Source organism: Lathamus discolor, chromosome 18 (genome assembly GCF_037157495.1).
Source record: "Lathamus discolor isolate bLatDis1 chromosome 18, bLatDis1.hap1, whole genome shotgun sequence".
NCBI classification, from domain to species: Eukaryota; Metazoa; Chordata; class Aves; order Psittaciformes; family Psittacidae; genus Lathamus; species Lathamus discolor.
Window position 1 is genome coordinate 5,331,250 of NC_088901.1, and position 24,058 is coordinate 5,355,307.

The 24,058-nt window shown below is 56.7% G+C and overlaps 1 protein-coding gene across 13 annotated transcripts in view; it reads right to left on the bottom strand.

Moving 5' to 3' along the window:
- The window catches only part of MACF1 (microtubule actin crosslinking factor 1), a 129,839-nt gene that overhangs the window by 20,780 nt on the left and 85,001 nt on the right, over window positions 1-24,058 (bottom strand). For 7 of the 13 annotated variants that reach the window (XM_065697621.1, XM_065697627.1, XM_065697626.1 and 4 more), the window contains 13 exons: window positions 11,232-11,393; window positions 10,915-11,085; window positions 9,095-9,261; window positions 8,155-8,314; window positions 7,202-7,528; window positions 6,471-6,555; window positions 5,026-5,267; window positions 4,703-4,909; window positions 4,006-4,125; window positions 2,751-2,858; window positions 2,187-2,405; window positions 1,445-1,648; window positions 669-677 (listed from right to left, as the gene is read on the bottom strand). In XM_065697621.1, coding sequence (XP_065553693.1) covers window positions 669-677; window positions 1,445-1,648; window positions 2,187-2,405; window positions 2,751-2,858; window positions 4,006-4,125; window positions 4,703-4,909; window positions 5,026-5,267; window positions 6,471-6,555; window positions 7,202-7,528; window positions 8,155-8,314; window positions 9,095-9,261; window positions 10,915-11,085; window positions 11,232-11,393 — 2,181 coding nt within the window. The remainder of the gene's footprint in view (window positions 1-668; window positions 678-1,444; window positions 1,649-2,186; window positions 2,406-2,750; window positions 2,859-4,005; window positions 4,126-4,702; window positions 4,910-5,025; window positions 5,268-6,470; window positions 6,556-7,201; window positions 7,529-8,154; window positions 8,315-9,094; window positions 9,262-10,914; window positions 11,086-11,231; window positions 11,394-24,058) is intronic. The other 6 variants (XM_065697622.1, XM_065697630.1, XM_065697619.1 and 3 more) reach the window with 1 other exon arrangement.

A 24,058-nucleotide genomic window follows, 5' to 3' on the forward strand; every position in this document is an offset into this window, starting at 1 on the left:
CTTGTGCAACGGCAGTGGGATATGGCCCCGGCAGGGTCAGCAGGAGCTGGTGAAGGCTGCATGCATGGGGAGGAGTGAGCTGCCACGATGCTGGGTCTCCAACCAAAGCAGAACCAGAAAGCCAAGAGTGAAAGAGGATGGGGTCTAGCAGGGTTTACTGCTATTGTTCTCCTTAGGAAGAAAAGTCAACTTTGGCCTTAAAGATCCCAAAGCATCTCTGCTGGTGAGGACAGCTCTGTGCTCTGACTGCCAGCTCCAGGCCTTCCCTGCAGGACACCAGCGCTGGTGTTGGCCAAATCCCAGGCTCCAACAGCAGAGAGGAGATGGGCTTTGGGTGCAAAGTTGATCTGGGACACGCTGGCTCAGCCAAGAAGCAGGAGCAAACCAGCAAGTGCAGCCAGAGCAGAAAGCTCTGAGCATCAACGTAAACCGCTCGGAAAGCAAACCCTCTGCTTTGCAGGAAGCATTCCCAGCGGAAGCTTGGCCAATGGTTGTAACCAGGCGGCAACGCAACAAAAGCCATCTCAGAAATGGGATTTCAGGCCCCCGGAGTTAACTTTCAAGCATGTTCTGCTCAGCTGCGCATGGACCAGGACTAAAAGTCCGGGTGTAAATCAGAATCAGCCCAAAGGAAGAGTGTAAGTGAAGATGGGTGGTGTGGGGCTTACCTCCGTGATCTGCAATGGTGGGGCGCAGTCAACACAAGAATGAAATGGGACCATGTGGGGAGGACGGGCACAGGCAGCAACACACACAGATAACACATTCCACAATGGGAGTGAGAGATGAGACGGGAAGGGGGTGTGGGGGGGAAAAACTCGGAGTTAATACAGTGCAAACCAAGAGAAGTGACTACACAATACAGGAGTAAAAAACACCCAGACATGACAAAAACCAACTGCGCTACTACCACAGGGGGAAATGAAACACAACCAGGGGGTCATAAACCTCCAGTGGCAGAAACTCTTCACCCCCTCTCTGGACTTTAGCACCTACAGTCCTTCCTTTCATATCTCTGCTCCTGTTGCCACCGACCTCCTCTGGAGATGTTCAGTCCCTAGAGATGACCATTAGCTCTCCCATACAAAAGACTGCTGTTCACTGCACACACAGCTTATCAGAAAGGAAACTTATCTCTCCATGCTCTTTCAAGAGGCCCTTTCAACCCTGGGTGGATGCCAACACAGCCCCTTTGAACAAGCATCATTACTGAGGTTGTAAAACTTTATTACCCTATTTACTATGTCAGGACTCCAACGCCTTCTCCCCTCCTTTCCCAGCCAGTGCTGAGCGGCAGGAAACGACCCCGGAGGTGTCTGACCACACTGGGCCTTATAAAGGGTTTTACAACTGTAACACTCATAATGAAACCACATTTCAAAGCCCGTGGCTTCCCCGGGGGGACTGTGATAAGACCACTCAGCACCATGGCACCGCAGCGTACCTGGGTGGACTGCGAGACGGCTTCGTCGAGCGCCAGAGCCCGCTGACACACCTCCTCCTTGATTCTGGCATACATGGCCTCTGCTGTGGAGTATTTCTTCTGCACCATCTCCCCTTCCTCGGGGTTCAGGTCCTTGAGCTGCGGCCCGATTTTCAGCAGCTTGTCAATATGAGGCTTATGCTCAGCAATGGACTCTCGCAGTTGCTAGGGAATAGAGGGGATAAAACCCACATTTGTTTAGAAACCCGCTGCAAGCCGCTGCCTCTGTTCCATGAGACACTCCAAACGCAGCGATCGTATCTGGTAGTGAACTCACGCTGGGGATTGCTTGACCCAGCATCTGCCAAGCACATGGCACTCGCCTCTTCCTAACATGGCTTTGGCACAGTCTCCCTGGCTCGCTCCCCTCCCCATGGGGAACACCACAGAGAAAGCTTTGCAGCTCTCTCCCCTAAAAGCACAAAGCAGTTTTCCCTGCCACGATCAGGCAGGAGATCCGAAGGCAGCCTGGCTCCCTTGGGTGCCATCTGTATTTCAGTGAGAAGGGCTCCAACATATCTAGTGATTTCCACACGGTACACTCACGGCCAATATAATATTGTATTATATAGGCAGGATGCCCAAAAAGAAGAGAATGGGGGGAAAAAACAGAAAAAATCATAAAAAGCCCCTCTGGGAGCTGTGCCTCCATTAAGGTAGAAGAACTGATGGTACCCGAGATGCCAGCGCCGCATCCTCTTACCCTCATGTCCTCCTGCTGCTGCTTGAGCTGCTCGTGATCGATGGCCGGAGGGGGCAGCTGGGAGATGAGGGCTTGTGTCTCCTCGATCCATGGGTTCAGCTCCTCATAGGTCTCCCAGAACTGGTTGACCAGGACCTGGGCACGCTCCAAGCGAGTGTAGCGCTCCGAGTTGAGCTGGCTCACGGCTTCGTACTGCTGCACCAGGGACTCGGTTTTCTCCTAAAGGAAAGGAGGGAGGAGAGCTATAGCCAGGGACGGAAAGGGACCAGGACAAGCGCCAGCGCATGCCGTGAGCTGGAAGAGCTGAGGTGCCTTTGGTGGCCTTCCACGAGCGCAGGCTGTAATTCCAATTAAAGCAGCCTCAGAAATCTCTGCTCCCCCCCAGCCCCAATCCCCAAACACCGCACTAAAACTGTGCAATAAAGGAGAGTAATAAATGCAAGGAGATTTCTGCTAACACTGGTGGGAATTCCTAAAGACGGAGTCATTACAGACTGCTTCAGCCTGTGCACGAGCTGAGCACTCGCCCCTCTCCATCCCTCCCCATCACAGAACGGGGCTCACCTGGAGAACAGCTTTTTGTTCCTCGCCACACGTCCCAAAGATCTCACTGCGCTGGCTGAACAGCTCATCCATAGAGTCTTTGTGCCGAATAATGTCGATGGAAAAAGCCTGCAGGAAGGAAACATCCAGAGAAAGGAAAGAAATCAGAGCTGAGCCCGATTTCTCCCCCTCGACCCATCCATGGGATGCGTTGCAGCAGAGCTCAGCAGCGCAGAGACTGTGCAGAACTCGGCACAAGGGTCCTGCAGCACATGGAAAACCTGGCTGAAAATGCAGATTACAGCATGGTTTTCTCATGACTCATCTGCATTGACCTCTGTCTTTTAAGGGCCTGAGGTATCAGCCCAGCTCCACACCAGAGGAAAAGCTCAACCCTCCATTCATCACTGAACATGGTAACTCCCAAAACATCACTCTCCAGAACTGCATCTACCAATAACTTTGCCATTCCCAAGATCCACGCGATGAGCAGCGGGAAGCCAAGCTGAGCTCAATTTAACTTAATACTCAATGGTTCAGTCCCCTCCCTTAGAACAATGCCTTACGTTTCCTTTTTGTTTTCAAGCCCAATAAGCCCGTGCTCTGCTCTGATCGCTGAGGCTGGTTAAGGGAAGAAAAGGGCCGTTTATATTTGAAGTGCCGTTCTTGCAGGCACTTTGAGATGAGCTCATCTCAAAGATATAACACCCCCCCAGCGCCTCTTTGTTCCACGTCTGGCTGCCGGGAGGGAACCGAGTCCCCCACTGCAAGGAACAAAGAGCAAAACGCAAATGTAAAAGCACCCTCATTAATCAATAGATACTTTTCTCTGAACCCTTCCTGCTGCCAGTGCCTCCAAGATCCAGGGAGAGCTGCTCCAAGTGGATACATGGAAAGCCCTTGAAAGTACAGGGAAGAGCAGCTATCCAGCCCTAAACAGCCATGACAGGACACAAGGCTTCCTCCTTCAGAAGCCCAACATTTTGTTGCTCTAAATCCTTTTTCTCCCTTGTTTTTTTCCATCTGCTTACCAAGGACAAGTGCTGGAATCTCTCCTGGTGCTCTGGGCTCAGCACCATCAACCCCAGAGTAAAATTGTTCCCCTGAACCCCAACCCATCACCCAAACCCCATCCCATCACCCAAACCTCATCCCATCACCCAAACCCCATCCCACCACCCGAACCTCATCCCATCACCCGAACCTCATCCCATCACCCAAACCTCATCCCATCACCCAAAGCCCATCCCTCCTCGCTAAGCAAGTGCTTTCGTACCTTCTGCACCTGCAGCTGGGCTGTTGTCTGGTCCTGCTCCAGGCGGATGGGACCGAGAGCCATCAGCTTCCGCTTGGTCTCAGCCACCCAGGCCAGCTCCGCATCAGCCGCCTGCTCATACTGGACCATGGTAGAGGACAGGCAGCACAGGTTAGTGATGGGCAGCAGGGACAGAGCAAGCTGGGGATGGTGGGAGGCACAGGGGACCCAGAGGGATGTGGGGAAACAAACGCCTCTCCAGTGTGTGGGGAGAAGGGGGCACTGGGGTGGACACAGGTTTCTTGAGAGCTCCACAGCCTCCAGTCTGTGGAGGACTGTTCACCAGGAACAGATCCCTGTGCTATCACAACACGGGATGATGTTCTTCCAGGCCTGAAAGTCACCTGTCATTGGTGTTACACCTTCTCCATCACCCACGTGAGCTAAAGCCCGCAGGCAGGATAACAGAGTGCTGCACCAGAGTTATCCAATCCAAAACACACACAATGGGATGGGTCAGAAAACAGCGTGGCTGCTATGTACCGCTGGTGGAGCCCACTCAGTTCTTGGCATTCCCAATGGGATCTGCCTCTCCTGGTGTGCTGTGCTTGCGACCCCTCCCACAACCATCATGCTGCATGGGCTGGAGCGGTGCTGAGCCGCTCGCTCCAGCTCTCCCAAGAAACCCCATCAGTCTTCAGCGGGGTTATTAAATTACCTGTTGAGACCTCTGAATGGCAGCATCGATTTCTTCCACTCTCTGCTTGATGGTGTCACTGACCAGCTTGTAGCGCTCGTTGGTGTCGGACACGAGCTTGTCCAGCCCTTCCCGGGCTCGCCAGGGAACCAGCTCCAAGAGCGCCCGGCTCACCTCATTCACCGTGTCCAGGACAAGCCTGTGCTCCATCACCTCCTTCTTCAGCTCCTGTGGAAGGCACCCATGGACACGTCCTTCTCAGTGACACCACTCCCCATCCTCTCAACACAGCAAGCAAATCCCTGCCGTCTCCCACCCTCGTGTTCTCCGGGTGCTGCTCCCACCTTTTGCCTCTGCTGGAACTGGGGTATCTGCTCGCTGGCTGGGGACTGTCCTCCGCTGGCAGCCAGCTCATCCTCCACACTGCTCATCCAGCTGGTGAGCTCCTCGTGCGTGGACTGGAACTTGGTGGCCAGCTGCCGAGCCTGCTCCAGCGTGCGCAGCGCTTTGGAGCTGGCGGCAGTGATGTCCGAATAGCGGGTCTTGATCCCATCCAGCTTCTCCTGGATCAGCAACACCTCCTCCCCTGTGAGACAGCACCAAGGGGCAAATGATGCCGGGGCTGGGGGTGCTGAAGGAAGGCTTAAGCAACAACCTGCCCTGTTCTCCCCTTTTTTGATTAGAGGCTGGAGCAGCTCTGCTCTGGAGCCAGGCTGAGAGAGCTGGGCTGGGGCAGCCTGGACAAGAGAAGGCTCCTGAAGGGGAGACCTGAGAGCAGCTCCAGTGCCTAAAGGGGCTGCAGGAAACCTGGAGAGGGGCTTGGGACAAGGGCCTGTAGGGACAGGGCAAGGGGAATGGCTTGAACCTGCCCGAGGGGAGACTGAGATGAGCTCTTAGGCAGAAGCTCTTCCCTGTGAGGGTGCTGAGGCGCTGGCACAGGGTGCCCAGAGAAGCTGTGGCTGCCCCATCCCTGGAAGGGATGCAAAGTGTGAAGGGATGCAAAGTGCAGCTTTGTAACCTATTTTTACAGCCAGGAAGCTGCTCTTAGAGCTGACACTTTCTACCAGCCAGCGCAAGAGCCCTGGAATAGGATGGAATCATGCTGCGAAGCCTGGCTTTGCCACAAGCCCCAAAACCACCACAGCTCAGCTCTCAACTACCATGTCACAGCTCCAAGAAAAAAAAGGTCCAGTTCACTCTTTACTGCTATTCCCAAGGGGACAAGAGCCTGCGAGCCAAATTCTTTGTAATCACTCTTCCTGCTGCACAGCTCCCACATGGACAGAGGCCTGGACATCTGCTCGGAGCAGACCACATCTGAAGGAAATGCATCGCCCCGACCTTTCTTCCCACTCAGAAACATCAACTCGCACCCACGTGGCAACAGCAACAACTGCTCAGCATGGGAAAGCGATATTAGGAAAGGGCCGGGTGTATTTTTAACCTCTTTCCATGTGATTTAGCAGCTGGATGCAATGGGAAAACCCTCCCTCGCGTTGCAGGGCTGCTCAGCACAGAGCATCGCCACGCTGCTGGGAATCACCCGCGCACCGAGCTATGAGACTTGGGACCAAGTGAGTCTGAAGTATTAAGCTGGAGCACTTTGTGGCTCCAGATGCAAACCAGCTCCTTTGGGAGTATCCGAAAGGAAATGAGACCTCAGGAAGAACATCCTCCCTCAAAGAGAAATATCACCGCAGAGCATGGGCTTCCCAGGGAAGATCACGTGGAGGACAGGGGCTTCCCAGACCCCCCCATCAGCCAGAGCATCCCCGGATCTTCGTGGTACCTGTGGTCTGCTTCAGAAGAGCCTGCCCATTTCTAATGGCTTGGTCCACGTTCTTCTTCCTGTTGACAATTTCCTCATTCAAAGCCTGGAGAGAAAGGCAGATCGGGGTTATCTTCCTGCAGGCAGGTCCCTGTGTCCTGCCAGCCAGAGATGCTAAGGAGAGCATGAAGTGCTCCTCCTGAGTATGGGAAGGGTGAACATCAGGTGTGGTACTTGTCCAGACATCCTGCTATGGGCATTACTAGGCCTTCTGAGACCAAAAGGCTCCAATCTTAGAGCAAACCCAACCCAACCCATTGGATCTGTGTTACCAAGGAACTCGCCCTTGTATTAGACATAACCTCACTCTTGAAAGGAACTTGCATGGCCCCAGGAGCGGAAGCAGACGCTTCCTCGGTGGCCAGCCTGCCTTGGAAAACCCAGTGGGCTTTTCAAGCTCGCATTCTTGGGAACGGCATCCAGCTTTCTAAAGGCACGGGGTGGCCAAGCTTGCCCAGACATTGTTCACAAAGCAGAGGAATAATTGGAAGTTTTCCCCTCTGGGAAACCCATCTTTTGGGGCCATAGCGATTGTTTGTAACACATGAAATCTCTTTACGCTTCTCCAAGCCTAGAAGTGGAACCAGCAGTGGAACGAGCTATGTCAAATTAAAGTCAGACCAGAAAGAGCACCAAAGACAGAGAAATGCAACCAAATAAACAACATAAACATGGAAGAAAATGGAAAATACCAGCTGGTCGGCATGCTGCTTCTGCAGGACGTCCCGTTTGTAATCCTTTACGGATACCGAGCCGAGCTTGTCCTCGACCTCAGCCAGCCAGTTGAGCACTTCCACCTCCTCCTCCCCAAAGAGCCTGGCGTTCGAGAGCGCCTGATCCAGCAGCGCTGCCTTCCGGCAGCACCGCTCCTGGACCTCGCCGTAGCGGCTCTGCAGAGACTCCAACCTCTCTGCCAGCAGCCTGCGCTCAGCGGCACAGCTCAGGGAGGAGAGGGACTGCCCGACACCGAGCGCCCGGGACACGTCGCCCGCATGGCTCTCTATCTCTTCCTCTAGAGCCTGAATGGCAGGAGGATAAAATGGACAACAGAAAGGGAAATGAGTGAACAAACCAAAACTGAAAATGGATAAAACAACCAAACGAACGTAAAAGGGGAAACAGAAACAATGAATGTGACTGACGGGATGGAGGAGACACGAAACCCATCCGGGAATGGGCAAACTGCAACAGAATAAAGGAAAGGTTTAACACGAAGTTGATAGCACAACTCTGGGGTGCAGGGACCGAGACTGATATTCAAGGAGCATCTGGACAAAGCTCTTGGTTAGATGGTTTGGTTTGAGGTAGTCCTGCGAGGAGCAGGGAGTTGGACTCAATGATCCCTTCCAATGTGAGATAATCTGTGACTCTTTGAAACACAACAGCAGGAATGGGTTTTCTATCCAGAGCCGGACACACTCACTGCAAGGTGCAAAGACATCAGTTCGATATCTACCCTATCGATACGATACCGATATCTACTACTACTGAGTTAGGGTTTGGAGCCTTCTCTGTACATAAAGCAGCCTGGGTACCTCCTCGTGTACTTATTTGTGCCCCAACCCCCCCCCCCCGCTGGAGCAGAAACAACCACCTGAGCAGGACCTGAAAGCAATCACTTCCATCAGCAGCTCCTGGGTCCTACCTTGTGCCGACTGATCTGCTGCTGGATTTTGGCAGTCTGGGTGCCGATGGGCTCCGAGTTGGCCAGTTTCTTCTCTGTCACGGACAGCCAGTCCGACACGGGCTCCGTGGTCTCGTGGAACTGCTTTGCCAGGACCAAGATGTCCTCCAGCTGCTTCTGCCTGCAGTGAGGAATAAAGCACTAAGGAGCAGCTCCCTGCTGGAGCCAGGCACAGGGAGCAGCTTTGAGTATTAGGGAGAGGGAACCAAAGCAGCCCTGTTCAGAGCAAGGTGGGATGCTGTCATTCAAGCTGCAAAGGCGAGGGCAAAAATCAGCATGGGGAAACTGCAAAATAAACTGATTCCTGCAGCTGTGCCTTTGGGTCCAGTTTATCCCCCTGGGAAAGCGGCAGAAAGGCTCCCTCACTGGGCTGCTTTACACCCATTCCCATCTCCATCATTATCTTGGAGATGCTCTGACACGCTCAGCTTGTGGCCGGGCTCTTGGTGTTTGGGAGCTGCTGAGCTTCTGTTCAAAGACATTCCAGCATTGATACAAGTCTTATATGGGCAGTCCCATCTTGGCAGGGATTTAAAACACTGGGAAGGTCAAATGGGGCCTTCAGAAGTGATTTCATAACCTCAAAAATTAGCTTATGTAGCAACAAGCGACTCATAAATGCGATTCAGGCAGCAGGAAGGTGTCAACAGGATGCTGCTGCTCGAGCTAAACGTTAAAGCTTAAAGGAATAAAAATAACATCCATCCCCTGCAGGGAATTTATTTAATCCGAGCTCTTCCCTGCCATTGTAAGCCACCGCTATCAGCTTCAGCTCCCAGACTGGCTTTGATTTCCCGTGTTTTCCAGCTGTTTCCAGGATGTGTCTGCACACAAACCCCCGCCAGCTTCCCGCATGTAGGAACCCCGCACGCCGGAGCCCATAGGATGAGCTGCCCCTCACCTGCCGGCCGCGCTGCCCAGCAGCCCTGCCCAGCGCCGCTCCAGGCTCTGCAGCTGCCCCACGATCTTCTCCCGGTCCGAGGGCTCTGCCGACTGCGCGATCCGGCCGCCTTCCGCCTGGATCATCTCCACGGTGGCTTTGCGATCGTCCAGGAGGCGCTGGAGCAGCTTTACAGCATCGGCAGAGAGACCAAAGGAGAAGGGTTACCGGACTGGAGCAGCAGCACCAATTCTAGCCCTCAGAGAGGTGGAATCTCTCATTGTGGCTGAAAACCACTTGTAAGGATGGGGCTAAGACCAAAGGCAGCCCCGTGGCACAGCCTCTGCCATCAAAACCAGTTTAAAACTAATCATAGAATCATAGAATCATAGAATAGTTTGGCTTGGAAAGGACCTCAAGATCATCCAGTTCCAACCCCCCTGCCATAGGCAGGAACACCTCACACTAAACCATGGCACCCAAGGCTCTGTCCAACCTGGCCTTGAACACTGCCAGGGATGGAGCACTCACAACCTCCCTGGGCAACCCATTCCAGTGCCTCACCACCCTAACAGGAAAGAATTTCCTCCTTATATCCAATCTAAACTTCCCCTGTTAAGTTTTAACCCGTTACCCCTTGTCCTGTCACTACAGTCCCTGACGAAGAGCATAATGATATGCTTTAATTTGGTCAGCCCTGAAGTGGCCAGGCAGTTGGACTACATATCATTGTAGGCCCCTTCCAACTGAAATATTCTATCCTATTCCATTCTACCCCATCCTGTTAAATTCTATCCCATTCCGCGTTATTGCATTCCATTCTATCCCGTTCAGTTCCGTTCTATTGCAATTTCTATTCTAAAAGAGATTCAAAGCACTTCTGCACCAGAGAGTTTTTCAGAGGCTTCCCTATCACCCCCTAACTTATCAGGATCATGTTTTAACTTCCACTTCGAACACATCTCCTCTTCAGAGCCTCACGACGTCCGGCCAAGCCCTGGTAAGAATTCATTTCTGAGATGTTTTACCATGACCACACTTGAACTTTCCCTCGCTGGCTCACAAGGGCAGGCGCCAACCCAGGCTGTTATCTCTGCAAACACCGGCGTGCCTCAGGCCGGGTCTTACAGTTTGTCCCAGTACCCAAACCAGTGCCTACAACAGCAGCTTGCTCCTGACGCAGCGGAATTGCCACCACAAACAGAAGCCAGGGCTGGAAAAACACGGCCGACCAGCAAAACCAGCAGCAAACTTCAAGAGGCAGCAGGAGGGTAAAGTAATGCTGGTGACTGGGACAGTGGAGATAGCAAGTGTGGTCAAATGAGCTGCTTGCTTATTCCATTAGGATGTGGGGATCCAAAAGATCCACCATAGAATCATAGAATGGTTTGGGTTGGAAAGGACCTTAAGATCATCAAGTTCCAACCCCCTGCCATGGGCAGGGACACCTCACACTAAACCATCCCACCCAAGGCTCTGTCCAACCTGGCCTTGAACACTGCCAGGGATGGAGCACTCACAACCTCCCTGGGCAACCCATTCCAGTGCCTCAGCACCCTCACAGGAAAGAATTTCCTCCTTAGATCCAATCTAAACTTCCCCTGTTTAACTTTTAACCCATTACCCCTTGTCCTGTCACTACAGTCCCTAATGAAGAGTCCATCCCCAGCATCCTTATAGGCCCCTTCAGATACTGGAGGCTGCTCTGAGGTCTCCATGAAAGAAGCAGGTTTTTGGACATCCCAGCTAGGCTTTGCTGTTACAGCTGGACCCCGGAACACTGCCTGGCTGTGCAGAGCTCCCAGCCCCACTGAGCCTGTTGTCACCCTGTGCTTGCTCACCTTCTGCTCCTGGATCTGGGCTTTCACCACCTTGTACTCAGCAGAGGGAGGTTTCTGGTTGGAGATGAGCTCCTCGGTGTCTGCCAGCCAGCTCAGCAACGGCTCCAGGGCATCCTGGAACTTCCCGCAGTGCAACAGGGCCTCTTGCAGCTGAGCAACTCGTTGGGCCACCTGCACCCCAAATACAACCCCACCGCACCGTCAGGCTGGTGATGCACTCACACCAGAGCCTCAGCTCCCTGCCAATGACCCCCTTCTTCTACCGGACCCCAACAGGGCCCAGAGAATCCGGTTACAGCCCCTCCCCACGCTCTCACCTTCTTGTTGAGGGTATTCCAGCGGGTGTTGATTTCTTCCATGTCATGCTCCAGCCCTTGGACATCACAGTTTTTCCCGGCGCTTTGGATGAGTCCTTGACCAACTCCATTGACTTGCTGTAGTTTTAGCTGGAGAGGATCTACTTGCTCCTTCTGGAACAGCTAGGAGTGGGAAGGGTGGGAGAGAAAAGGTATTTGTAACCCACAGGATGCTCTTAAAGCCCCTCCAATCATTCAGATACAAAAGGCTTTCTTCTCTAGAGAAGATGCAGCAGCTCCTTGCAGTGATTTCATTAGAGTTGCACAAGTCTGATCTCCTCCCTTGCCTTGACCCAGTAACACAGATGTCACTAGTGTGGAGCACAGCTTGGGATCTATATGCATCCACCTCTGCTTTTAAATGGGTAAATCCCTTTTTCCAAGCACTGGGGCAAGGTGGAAAGAGCAAATGGGGGAAGAAATGAGAGCACTGGCTCTGGCCAGCCACCAGATTGGGAAACGATGCTCCTGGGGGAAAACCTAAAGCAATTCTCACAGTGATGCTGTTGAGAACAGAGACCTGACATCATAGGAGTTTGTTAACCACAAAATTACAGACACCATGAAGCCGGCTGTGTTTCGAAAGACAAAGGCAATGAGCAATGAATGTGCCAGTCATTTACTGCACCACGCATTTGGCATGGTCCTGCCTGGGAATCCTGTGGGGAAAAGCTTTTTAGAACAAAAAAGATGAGATAGGGAAGGGGGAGGAGAGCGGATGAAGCTCCCCATTGTAAAGAGAGGCAGCAGGGCAAATCCTGTTCCCTGGAAGGAGATAAGTGCTTCTATCAGAGTATCAGAGCTGGGGATCTGCTCTAACCATGCTGACGGCCGCCCTGCATGGTCCCTGCAGCCGCACAGCCCGGTCCCAAGGGACAAACCTGGGAAAACCAAAGGAAAAGCGGCCCTCCATCACTTCCTCTGGTCCCTTGGACCACGAGCCCACCCAGGGCACAAGTCACCCTGCACCCAGCGCTGGGCAGGAGCAGAGCCCTCAGCCCTGGCTCAACACCTTCTCTTTGGGAAGCAGAGGGATCACAGGCAGCTGCCTGCTTCCTCACGTGCCAGAGACTGAATGGACACTGATGGCATCAAAAAAGTCCCACTCGGACGCAGGATCTCTCCTAACAGAGCAGCAGCTCGCGGATGGCACAGCTCTGTGGACCCGGCAATCACTTGGCCTCCAAAGGAACACAAGGCAGGCAAAACCTCCCCCCCAACACACACAAAGTTTCCAGCCCAAGCGGAGGGGCTGCCTTGACGCTCTTTGCCTCATTTCCCAAGTGATTTCTTCCCATCCAGGAGCTGTTTGCTCCAGGAAAATGACGCCACGGTTCTAAGAGACAAACGGTGACACGGAACCACCGATGCCCTGGCTGCTGCTCCCGTGGCTGTTTCTATCTGGAGCTGGCTGCCAGAGCAGTCCAAGCCACAAAAGGAGCAGGCTGATAAGCCTGGCACGCAAAAAAACAAACTCCAGGGCTTCGGAGCAGGGCAGGAGCCATGAGAAAACCCGGCCACAGGCACCTGCACCATGAATCGCTGCGCAAGGATCCCTACAAAGGCAATCACAGGCACAGCCTGAGGAGCGGGCACGGCCAACACATTGTGTTTCACTGCTCGTGAAAGATTCCAGTGATTTTGTTCATTAACCTCACGGTGACTCAGCTCTGAGGCTCATATTTAATATCCATTTGCTGGGCAGAAGGCGGAGTGAGGCGTCCTGCCCGCGTGAAGCGGCCGGACAGACGTCTCGGCAAGCAGAAGGACGTCTGCTCCACTCCCAGCAATGCTTCCCAAAGCATCCCTTCACTTTCTGCTTCCTCCATCTCCTTCACCCCTTATCCCCACCGCTGCCAAACCCAGGGCCTGGCCCCAAAGTGAGAAGAACCAGCACAGACCCAGAGCTGCCAATGGCTTCAACAGCGTTTGAGCAAGGCGGAGATTTATGGGGTTAACAATCAGATGCTGCACCTGAAATAAGGGTCCCTCCAGCAAGGGCGCACTGACACCGAAGAGGCAAGAACCCAACAGCTCTGCTCCCTCACCACGGCCCACACCGGCTGCCCCAGCCCATGCTCACACGGGCCCCCCATCTCTCCAAGCCCCTCCACGTGCGCTTCTCACACGCGTGGCACAGCCCAAAGGAGGAGGAAATGCCACCGAAATGGGATTTTCGGCGCTGTCTAACTTCTGCTGTCTCCTTAGCGGTATCTCTCCTAACCCAGATGGCAGGAAAGCAGCACTCGGCAGTGGGAACTCCACCACCGAGCTCTCTCCAGGCAAAACTACGGCACAGCAAAGCAAACCCCCAAACACCAGAGAGAATCTGAGCCCTTCCAGAGCCTCAGCACCTCCGCGCTCGCTTAGAAAGCTGCAGCAAGCACTGACTGCCCAGGACAGGAATTATCTGCACTTAATTTGTTTTACAGGATCCTCTCTTCCAGTGCATTTTCTGCTTGAGAGACGGGAACCACCCCGCCAGGATCTGGCCAAAAGGTTTTTCTCAAGCCTGTGATTTACATCGGGGTGACCGTAATGTACTCGGAGAAGCCAAAAGAGCTTAAGACAATGGTTTAGGTCATCGAGCAGCAGAAGCCCTCCTTACAAAAACACACAACTCAACCCCCCCCTCCCCGAAACGCGTTGCTTCCCAAATCCAAGCTGAACTCCGGAGGGAGGAGGCTGTTTGGGAGGCAGATCCTGGCCTTGTGTTCCCGAGTTCCCACCTCCCACCCGCCCCTCAAGCACAAAATAAACCCCGTCCAGGCAGCAAATACCTCGTTATCTGGAACGAATCCATCCGGTGGAGCTGGAGGCCCCTCTGCGAGGAGAGCGGTGGCCAGGGGGGGTCCCTCCGTGTCCGCAGGCACCGACCCCTCATCGGGTGCTGGGGAATGGCTGGGGGGACGGAGGGTGTCCCCCGGGGGGGTCTGTGCCAGGCAGGGTGCACCCTGCAGCACGCATGGCCCTGGGGAGCTGGGTCCTTCCAAAGGGGGCAGGAAGGTGAAGGAGGGCTCCTCCATGGCACCATCCCAGGCTGCCACATCCAAAGCGGATGCTCCCACCATGGGGTCATCCTCCAAAGCCAGCACTTCGGCGGGTAGCTGCTCCGGGATGGGCGGCACAAGCGTGTTGGCAAAGTCATCTGCATCCCCCAAGGCCACTGCTGGCCCCACCACTGACAGCAGCACAGGGCCACCGCCAAGATCCCCAGCACTGGAGACGAGTGGGTCGCCTGCTTGTGGTGGCACAGCGGCAACAGGCACATCAGCAAATGGTGGTGGAGCATCCAGAAGCTCTTCCATTGCCAAGGACGTGGCAGTGGTGGTGGCATCTGGAGACAGGCGCTCAATACATGGCTCCTCAGCATCCATGGTTGGCTCCCCAGTGGCTGGTGGGGTCTCCTGAGCCCAGAGCTCTGGGACAGCCACATCCCCTGGAGCAGAGAGCCCTCCAGCATCCCTTAGGATGGCATCGGGAGCAGGCTGCCCCACAGTGGGTGATGTGCTGGGAAGCTCCTCCAGGGCTGCTGGGCTGGCAGCACATGGGACCCCAGCACCCAGCACCATGGCACAGCACCGTGCTGCTGACCGCCCCTCCCAGCCACTGGCAAACAGCAAGTCCAGGTCTCCCGGCTGCAGGATGGCGGCTGGTGCATCCCTGTGCATGACAGCCACCTCCAGGGGGGACCCCTCAGCATGGGCAGCCCCTTCCAGAGCCAGGCTCTGGCCCAGGGGATCCGTTTCCCATAGAAGGTCTTCAACATGCACTGGGGATGTTGTTGGAGCCTCGGAGCCCAGCTCTGATGCAGAGCCGGTGTGGAAAGGTGGCAGAGAACCACAGCGAGCATCCCCTTCTGCCAGATGAGCCTGGCCCTCAGCTCCATCACTCTCTGACCCCAAGTTTGTGGCTTTGCCCTGAGAAACCAGTTCTGGGACATCCCAGCTGGCAAGCTCAGTCCTCCCTGGCAGAAGGTGATGGGTCCCAAATGGATCCATCCACTCAAGACTGTCCTTGTGGTGCTGTGAGGGAGATCCCAGCTCCTCCACCACCATGGGGGGAGCTGGGGGCTGGCAGGGGGATGCTCGGCCAGGACAGGTCTCCTCGGGAAGCTCTGATGCTTCCCCATCAGGGACCAGCAAGTCTTGGTTTTCCACGCCCCATCCCACCCGAGCACTGGGGTCACCAGCTTCCTCCAAGCCAGAAGCTGGACGCGTGCCCATCTCAGGCGATGGCATCTCATGACCCACCACCACCACACAACTGCCTGCGAGCTCCGGCTCCACCAGCGGGTCAGGTTCATCCTCCACTGGTGCCGGGGAGCACTGCAGGAGGGAGCCCAGCCCTGCCATGGCCATGGGGCTGGGGGAGGCCCCTCCATCCGAGTCCGTCGGGGTGACGGCCGAGGTGTCCCTTTCCGAGAAGGGCTCCAGCGCGCTCAGCACCTGCGAGCTGCAGGTGACATCAAAGTCCTCCAGATCTGACACAACGGCAGAGTCTGAAGCGCTGATGTCCAAAGGGGCCCTGTGCTGACACGCGTCCACCCCCACCCGGGCCAGTTTGGCTGAAATTGGGTCCAGCCCCTCTGAATCCATTGGGGAGACCTGAACCTCCAGGCAACCGGGGGCAGCCCCATCACCCTCATCCTCATTCAGGCACTGCTCCTCCAGCTCCAGGAACATCTGCACCGAGTCCGTGTCGGACAATTCGGGGCCCGCGGGGCTGGCCGAGCGCTCTGAACCCGGAGCCAAGCCCTCAACCTGGCACTGCACCGCTGTGTCCTCAGCACAGCACATGCTGCCAGCGGGGGGGCTGCCGGCACCCCCCCGCGATGCGCAGGAGCGGGAGGTCCCCGGGCTGGGGGGGTCCGTCAGAGCACTGAATTGTTCCCTTTCCTCAGTAATATCTGCCAAGCAACAGCTCCTCTTCTCCTCTGCCACCAGAACAGCCTTTCCTCTCTCTGACAGCGTCGCCTCCTCCCACTCCTCCATCATCACCCAACGCTCGTCCTCCTCAAATCTCAGCTCAGACTCCGTTTTCTCCCTGAGATTGGAGGCGATGAGAATATCCAGTCCCGCATCCAGCAGCTCTTCGCTAAGGCACGGAGAGAGGTTGACGTTCTCCACTGTAGAGTCCGACTCGGAGGCCTCCAGGGTCTCCTGGTGCCCATCGCTGAGGCTTCCCTTGATGAAGTTCTTCCTGGCTCGTGGCCAGGTGGCACTGGGGAGCCGGTGCACCCTGGCCAGGTTCCGGATGTGACCGCGGCCCTCACCAGGGTTCAGCAGGGCCTGGCGCTCATCCCGGGCACCACCGTAGCCATCCGCACCGAACTGCTTGGCCGTAAGAGCCTCCGCTGTGCCGGATGACTTGGAGACGTGCTCCAAGGTGAGAGACTCAGACATGGGCTCGCCGTGGTCAGGCTGGCCTGGGTGGTCGGTGAGTATGGTGCTTGACTCCCGCTTATCCCGCAGGGAAGGGTTGGAAGCACCCGCTTCCGACACCTCGCTCAGCGAAGCCCCCATCCTTTCTGCAAATTCGGTGAAGTTTGGTGGCATGAAGGACTTCCACGACCGCCGGTTGACATTCTCCTTCCTCTCAGGGTTCGGTCGCCTCCTTGGTGGGGCCGGCGCTGGCTTGGAGACGTCGCTGCTGAGCTTCAGTGCATCGAAGATGACTCGTTCGTCCAACTTCTTTGCCTCTGGCGCCCTGGACTCGAAGACGTTGGCAGCTCCCAGAGTGCCGTTGCTGGAGATGGTGCTGCCGTCCCCCTTGCCAAGGGTGCTCTTGGAAAGCTGGTTGAGCTTCGATCCCTGATCGATTTGCTCGTTAATCCGCATCGTGTCGTATATGGACCTCTGGGGCACGTAGCAATCCTCTATATAACCATCCTCCTCCTCGCCCTTCCCCAGGCAAGTGCGGTTCTGCCGTAAACAGTCTGGCCGGCTCAGTGGTTTGCCCATGCTCCCGTCCTTAGGGATGACGGAACCGCCCCAGCACCGCAGGAAGCATCACAGAGCCAGCAGGTCCCAAACCCACCGTGGCAGACTCGGACCCCAAAGCAGCGGCGCTAGGGGAACGGGAGGGTGCACCGGCAGCACCGCACCGGCTCAGCAGCTCCACCAGCGTTCCCAGGGAGTGAAACACCGCATCTCAGCCCCCGGACCGCGTGTAAAACCCCCCATCCAAGGGGAAAAAACACCCGACAGCTTCGGTAAAATATTCCCAATCGCCGTTTGCAACAGCGTTTGAAGCTCTTCAGTTATCCCGAACGTCCGTCTCCAACAATAAAGGCACTGCTTGTCCCGGTGGCTTGGGAATCGCGTCCCCAGCGGCTCCTCGCTGTCCCGGGGAAGTCCAGCCGGTCTGAATTAGCCTCTCCCCCCGACTCCCGTGTTTTCATTTGAACTGAGCTTGTCAGCGGATATTCGTACAAGTTTCAACACAGGAAGTTCTTCATTCAGGGCAAACTTGGAGGTTTCCTGTCTCCAAACCATGATGGCATCGGGGTTTCCGTCACCCCGCGATCACCGAGAGACGCTGAACCCCCCCCCAGTCCAGCCGGATGAGTCCTGCAGCGGTGGAGGAGGACGAGGACGAGGAGGAGGACGAGAAGGGGGAGGAGGAGGAGGAGGACGAGGAAGGCTGCCGCGTCCTCGCTGCTTTTTTTTTTCTTCTTCTTCTTCTCCCCAGGCAAAAAAAAAAAAAAAGGCGATAAAACGCATCCAAAAATGGCAACGGGACGGAGCGACCGGATCCCCCGGGCTGCCGGGAGCCGGCGGGGGGGACGGCAGCACTCGCGGCCGGAGACTGCTGCTGCTGCTTCCTCCTCCTCCTCCTCCTCCTCGTCCTCCCCCCGGCCCCTCTCGCACTAACTTTCCCAGCGGCCGGTAAGGGGCTGCGGCGGCTCCGCGCCACCGGGCGGCCCGGCCATGGCTTGGGGAAGGGGGCGGCGGGGGCCGGTCCCCGCGGTGGCGGTGGGAGGACGGGCGGGACAGAGCGGTACCGCCCCCCCCCCCTCCTCCTCCTCCTCCTCCTCCTCCTCTTCTCTCTCTCCGCCGCTCTCGCCCCTTTTGTGCGCGGCTCAGCGCCCGGGCCGGGGGGTTCCGCGCAGTCCCCGCGGGCAGCCCCCGGCCGGTGCGGCGGGATGCATGGCGCGCCCGCGCTGCTGCCTTCCTCCTCCTCCTCCTCCTCCTCCTCGTCGTCCCCCGCCGCCGCCGCCCGCTCTCCCTCCGCCGGCGGAACAAAAGGGCCGATCCGCGCAGGCCGCCGCACGCCCCGGCCCCGCCGCCAGCACCGGGCTCCCGCGGCGCTGCCAGCCCCGGCGGAGGGCGGGGGGAGGCGGGCGGGGGGCGGCACCGCGGGGCGGGGCGGGAGCACCGGGGCCGCCCCTTCCCGGGTACCGCGGCCCCGTCCCCACACCCCCCCCCCCACACCCCCCACTTTGAACACCAGCCCCGGGAGCGGGGGAACCGGGACCCCGGAGGGGAGCGGCGGGGGAGGAGCACCCGGCGGCAGCCCCGGGGCCGGCCCGTTCCCCGCCCCGCCGGGACTGGCCCCTCCTCCGGGGGGAGGCGGCAGCCCCCGACAAAGAGCAGCAACGCCCTGGCTCGGCTCCGGCAACGGCAGCGGCTCCCCCCCCCCCAACCCCGGCGCACCGGCCCCGCCGAGCCGCGCTCCCCCGGCCCTTTGTCCGCGCCCGGACACGGGGGCTTCCCCGGTTTCGCTTTTTAAGGCGCTTCCCAGACGAGCCCCGCGCTGGGAGGGGGCCTGGACCCATCCTCGGGTGCCCTTCCCCTCGCACCCACCCTGCACAAAGAGCCGAGTTATTGAATCTCCCCCCCCACCCACCCCAGTCATCCCCAAAGTCCCATTTTCGCCTTCCCTGAGCCGCATCACTCTGCCAAAAGCCCACCCACAACTTGCTGCCGCACGGCACGCCGGCTCCTCGCCCTAAAACCTCATTTTCACAGCCCTAGCGCTGGGTCAGCGCCGTGCTCCCCCCATCCCGAGCCCCGTCACCCTCTTTTTTTCCCCTCCCCAACCCTTGGGGTTAAGAGATGGGGAACATTCAAAGCGGCTGCAGTGGGGCTGGGAGACGTGAATCACTGCTGTGAAGTGATGCCGAGGGAAGTCGCAGACTTGGGAGAGAAACCAGGAGGGCTGGGAACAGCCTCCACACATCTCCAGGCAACAACCCGCCCCACCAGCCCCCCGGCCTGCTGCCTCGGGATGAATTACGGCATCGGGATAAAAATACAAGAGCCTGGGAAGGTGCTTAATGCATGAAAGCATGGACCATGCATCCTGATAGAAGCATGGAATGGTTTGGGTTGGAAAGGACCTTAGAGCTCATCCAGTTCCAGCCCCTGCCACGGGCAGGGACGCCTTCCACTGGAGCAGCTTGCTCCAAGCCCCTGTGTCCAACCTGGCCTTGAGCACTGCCAGGGATGGGGCATCACTTTTGGAGAGATGGGAACGGATGCTTTTGGGAAGGGGAGGGTTCAGGGCTATGGAGAAGAAACACCCGTTGAATGGCCCAAAGAGCTCAGTGGGGCTGGTTGTGCACCGGGAAACCTTTGGAAACCCCTTTTCTTATTTCCATCATTAAAAATGACCAAGAACGGGAGGTGGGGAAGGAGTAGGGACCGGGGGAAGCGGATGTACAAGCTGTATCCCCTTTGCCCATCCCCTGTCCCCTCCAGACAGCCAGTCATGGCTGGCCCTGCTGCCTCCTCCATCCCTGGCTGCCAACGCCACAAGAGCGTCCCAAAGCCCAGATTTTAAGACTTGGCAGGGCCACCCCAGCTTTCGGTTGCCGTTATTAACCCAGCGCAGCTGAAACAACAGGAGGAGGGCGGCTGCGCCGTGCCAGCGCTCCAGCAAAGCCACCCCCGGCCTCCCCACTACCACCTTGGCCGGGAGCAGGAGCGGGACCGTTACCGCTCCGGGGCCCCTCCGTGAGGAATCCCAGGCATCTGGGCTGGGGCGCGGAGGCTTTTTGTTCCACTGCGAAGAAGGAGCGAGGTCTCGACGTGGAGCTGCCGTTTCACAGCCAGAAATTCTTTTCCCATTTCCTCACCGAGTCACGTGCCAGGAGCAAGCCAAGTCTTCCTCCAACACATCCCCCCCTGCCTCTAAAACCATTAGGGAAATATTCAGCAAGTACTAAAGCCAATCACAAACCTGCTGTGCCTGGCCTGAAGACCCCAACCGGAGCCCTCGCAGGTTCCCTAAGTCATGGCCTGAAGCCACCAAGTGCTGGGAAGAGCGATGGGGACATGGTGGGAATTGCGACTTGAGCACCTTGCTCGAGCTTTGTGCCGGTTGATGGAAGGACAGGGCAGGACAAAAAGGTCCTTTGGGCTCTCTCCATGTGGCTCCAGCACACAGAGCCCTGCCAGCAGCAAGTGCTTGGGCTGAAATAAAGGGCCGGTAGAGCTTCAGAGCCCCAGCTCCAGCTCAGGAGACCACATCTGCTCCCTTTGCAGGTTGCTGGACCTGCAGCATGGTGGTGGTGAGCAGAATGGACCATCAGGACTCCATCTGGCTTTTGTTCAGTCACCAAATCCCCATTACCAGCACATTTTGGCCAAACCCACATTGAACCCAACACTGAACCATGGCTGCAAGCGCTGGGATGCCTGTGCTCCAACTATCAGCCCACCATGGGGAGAGGACCAGTGAGCTCTACCCAGGGCTCCCACCCAGCCCAGACCCACTCATGCCCCAGGGCCATGTCCTGCAGACAAAGACCCTCAGCTAAAACCCATCCAGAGGTTTTCCAACACTTGCTCAGAGTAGGAGCATCCCCATTTGTCTCCCAGAGCTTTCCTCATATGGCCACCGGCCGCAGGACACGTGCCCTCCCCATCCCGGGCTGATGTCACCCTGTTTATGACTGTGTTACATCCTGCCACCACTGTTTACATGGGAAAGCAGTATTTGGAAACCAATATATTTTTAGCTTGCTTTTAATGCATCTCAGCAGCTGGAAATGAGGGACCTGTGTTATGTGACGGGCAAGAGAGCCCAGGGATAGCTCAAGATCTTTGATGGACACGTTGCTAATGAGCCCAGGGTACAACCAAGGGCCTTCTGCATCCTCAAGGCTTCAATCTGCCGCTGGTGCCAGGTAGGGCAGCACCCACTTGCCCAGCCTGGATGCAGGATTGCTCCTGCCTGTGCACCATGAGCTTTGTCCCTACAGGTCTTGCTGCCCATGTCTCCCATGTCCAGCTGTGTGTGCAGGTCACTGTGTCCCCATATCAGACTCTGTGAGGGTCACCAAGTTGGTGGTGGCAGGAGGGACACGGTGCCATGTCCAAGCAAGACAGAGGAGATGAACCCCAAGTGCCTCCAGCCCAATGGAGGGACTCAAGGTGGATCTCAACCTCCCTCAGACCCTGCAATAAAAGCACAAAGCCAAAGCACACACAAATCTGCCTCAGAAACTGCTTTTTAGGTTGCTGGGGGATTTTTACCAGCCTGTTCATGTATTTTAAAACCTTTGCTGCATTCGTCAGACAGTCAGAGAGATTTCTTTATCTCCCTTCCCGTGCTGTTGTTCTCCTCCTAAACTTGCTCCTCTTGCCAAATCGTTGCCATCACGGTGCTGCGTGGGCAAGCCTTGAGCTCCCAGCCTCTTGCAGGCAGGAGCACTGGGGCTAATCCCATCCCACCATGCCGGGCTGGGTGCTCCCTCATCCCATTGCCTTACAGCTGACTTCAAACCCATTTCATGCCAGGCCTCTGCCACCACGCAATCCCCTCTTCAAAGGTTCGGGTGCTTGGTGAGGCAGTGATTTGAGCCTACAGAGCATGAATTCAGGGCTCTCCTCTGCAGCGCCGGGGGAGGAAACCTCAGCTGGTTCCATAGGGGTCTGCACCTCCATGAGAAAAGGTGCAGGAAGAGGTCAAAACCCAGACCCCACAGAAACAACCTGCAGCTCGGATGTACGGACACACGAGCACGGCATTTTTACACGGATCCGATTTTCCCAAGGGTGCTGGAGCTGCGCGGCGGCACATTCCCTGCAAGGCAGCTAATACATACGTTGGTATAAATAATTCTCCCGAATGAAGGCTGGAGCCCACGTTCTCACAGCAGAGCTCAGGCACAGCCCCACGCCGTGGCACTGAGCAATGTCAGAGTAATCAGGGACAGGAGGGAGAGCCCGAGGGATGGGGTGATGAATAAAGTGCTCTGGAGGCTCCTTAGAAGTGAGGTAAGTGTGTTATCCAGAGAATCCGCCGGGTGGGGGACATTTTAAACACTCCTTTGGCAGAAGAACTGGCAATTGTTCCTCAAGTGCTGCGGTGACGAATCCAAGCTCAAGCCCTGCCCTTGGAGAAGCCCCCGGTGGCTCCAGACCCTTGTGGCCACAGTCACTCCCTTTGGTGGAGAACCCCGACTCCCTCGGATGCTCTGCGTGCTGGGAAAGTCTGTGTGCACGTGCTTCCCCATGGATCTCCCACTCCGTGGCCGCATCCCACCAGGACCAGGCTCCTCTCCCTCCTCTGCTCAGCGCTTGCAGACACAGAGCTTCCCATCACCTCCTCCCTTGGCTCCTCGGCTCTCCTGCTCTCATGCAAAGCTGGTATTTTTAGTAGCTCCTGGAAACGCTGGGAAGTGTCACCACCACCAGCTAACGGAGGGCATTCCTACGGCCACCTCCCGCAGCTGGGACCAGGCAGGGTCACCAAAGCATCTGCAAGGGGGTGGCTTGGGAGCAGTGACCCAACCCGGCTCCTGGAAGGGACCATTTGATCACGGCCCAAGTGTTTTATGGTCAAGACAAGACAAACAATAAAAGCCTCGCTATTATTGTCAGTGTCAGCAGCTCTTAATTCACTCTTTACTCAGGACCAGAGCAGCGCCTGTGCCCCTCTGCCTGCCCGCTCACACCTCAAGGTCAAAGCCCATCCACTCGTTGATGAACAAGCACATGGGCAACGCTCCCGTTGGAGAGGATGAGCTCTGGGGCACGTTTGCTCTTCCCTCCCCAATACAATCCATTTCCAAGGAAGGAGGAGGCTGCAGGGACCGGCACAAGGATGTTCCTTTATAACACCCCAGGTTAGAAGTGCGCAAAGCACTTCACAGCCCTGCTTGGGCCCACTCACCCCAGCCAGGATCGGTGACAGCCCCGTCACAGCCTGCGCTTATCAGCCCTCATTTATCATCCTCTTCTCCAACGAGGGGAGATGGTGCCTTTAAGGCAGCTTAACAGCTGTCAGAGAGGAGGCATTTCTGCGTGTGCTGCTGATGCTGAAAATACTAACCAGAGATACTTTAAGTAGGGCTGGAAAGCGTTCAACGAGAAGACACCATCGTGCAGCCGGTCCCCGCTCCCAGCCCAGTCCCACCCAGCTGCTCCCAACTGGACGACTGTCGGGAGCCACACGCATTCCTCCGGGGGCACACAGGGTTAAAAATACCCTCGGCCAGGCTGGGGCACAGCAAACGGCAGCGTCCCGCTCCCTGCCCCATCCCATCCCATCCCCTCATCAGCACACAGATGTGTTCCTGCTCTCCGATCCACAGATGGGGCACTGGTTTCCCTCTGCCCATCCTCAAGAGCAGCTCCGCAGCGGCAGCAGCAGAGCTGCTGGCTCCAGAGATGGAAGCACGGATCATCAGACGTGTGTCTTACAAAGGAAGATCACAAAACGCCACTTGTGCAATCAGGGACCACGCTTGTCCCCAGCCTGCGGAGCTCGGCAAACCTGAATGGGACAAACTGGGAAGACACCACCTGCCTCAGTCCTCCTGCAAAATAACCCCC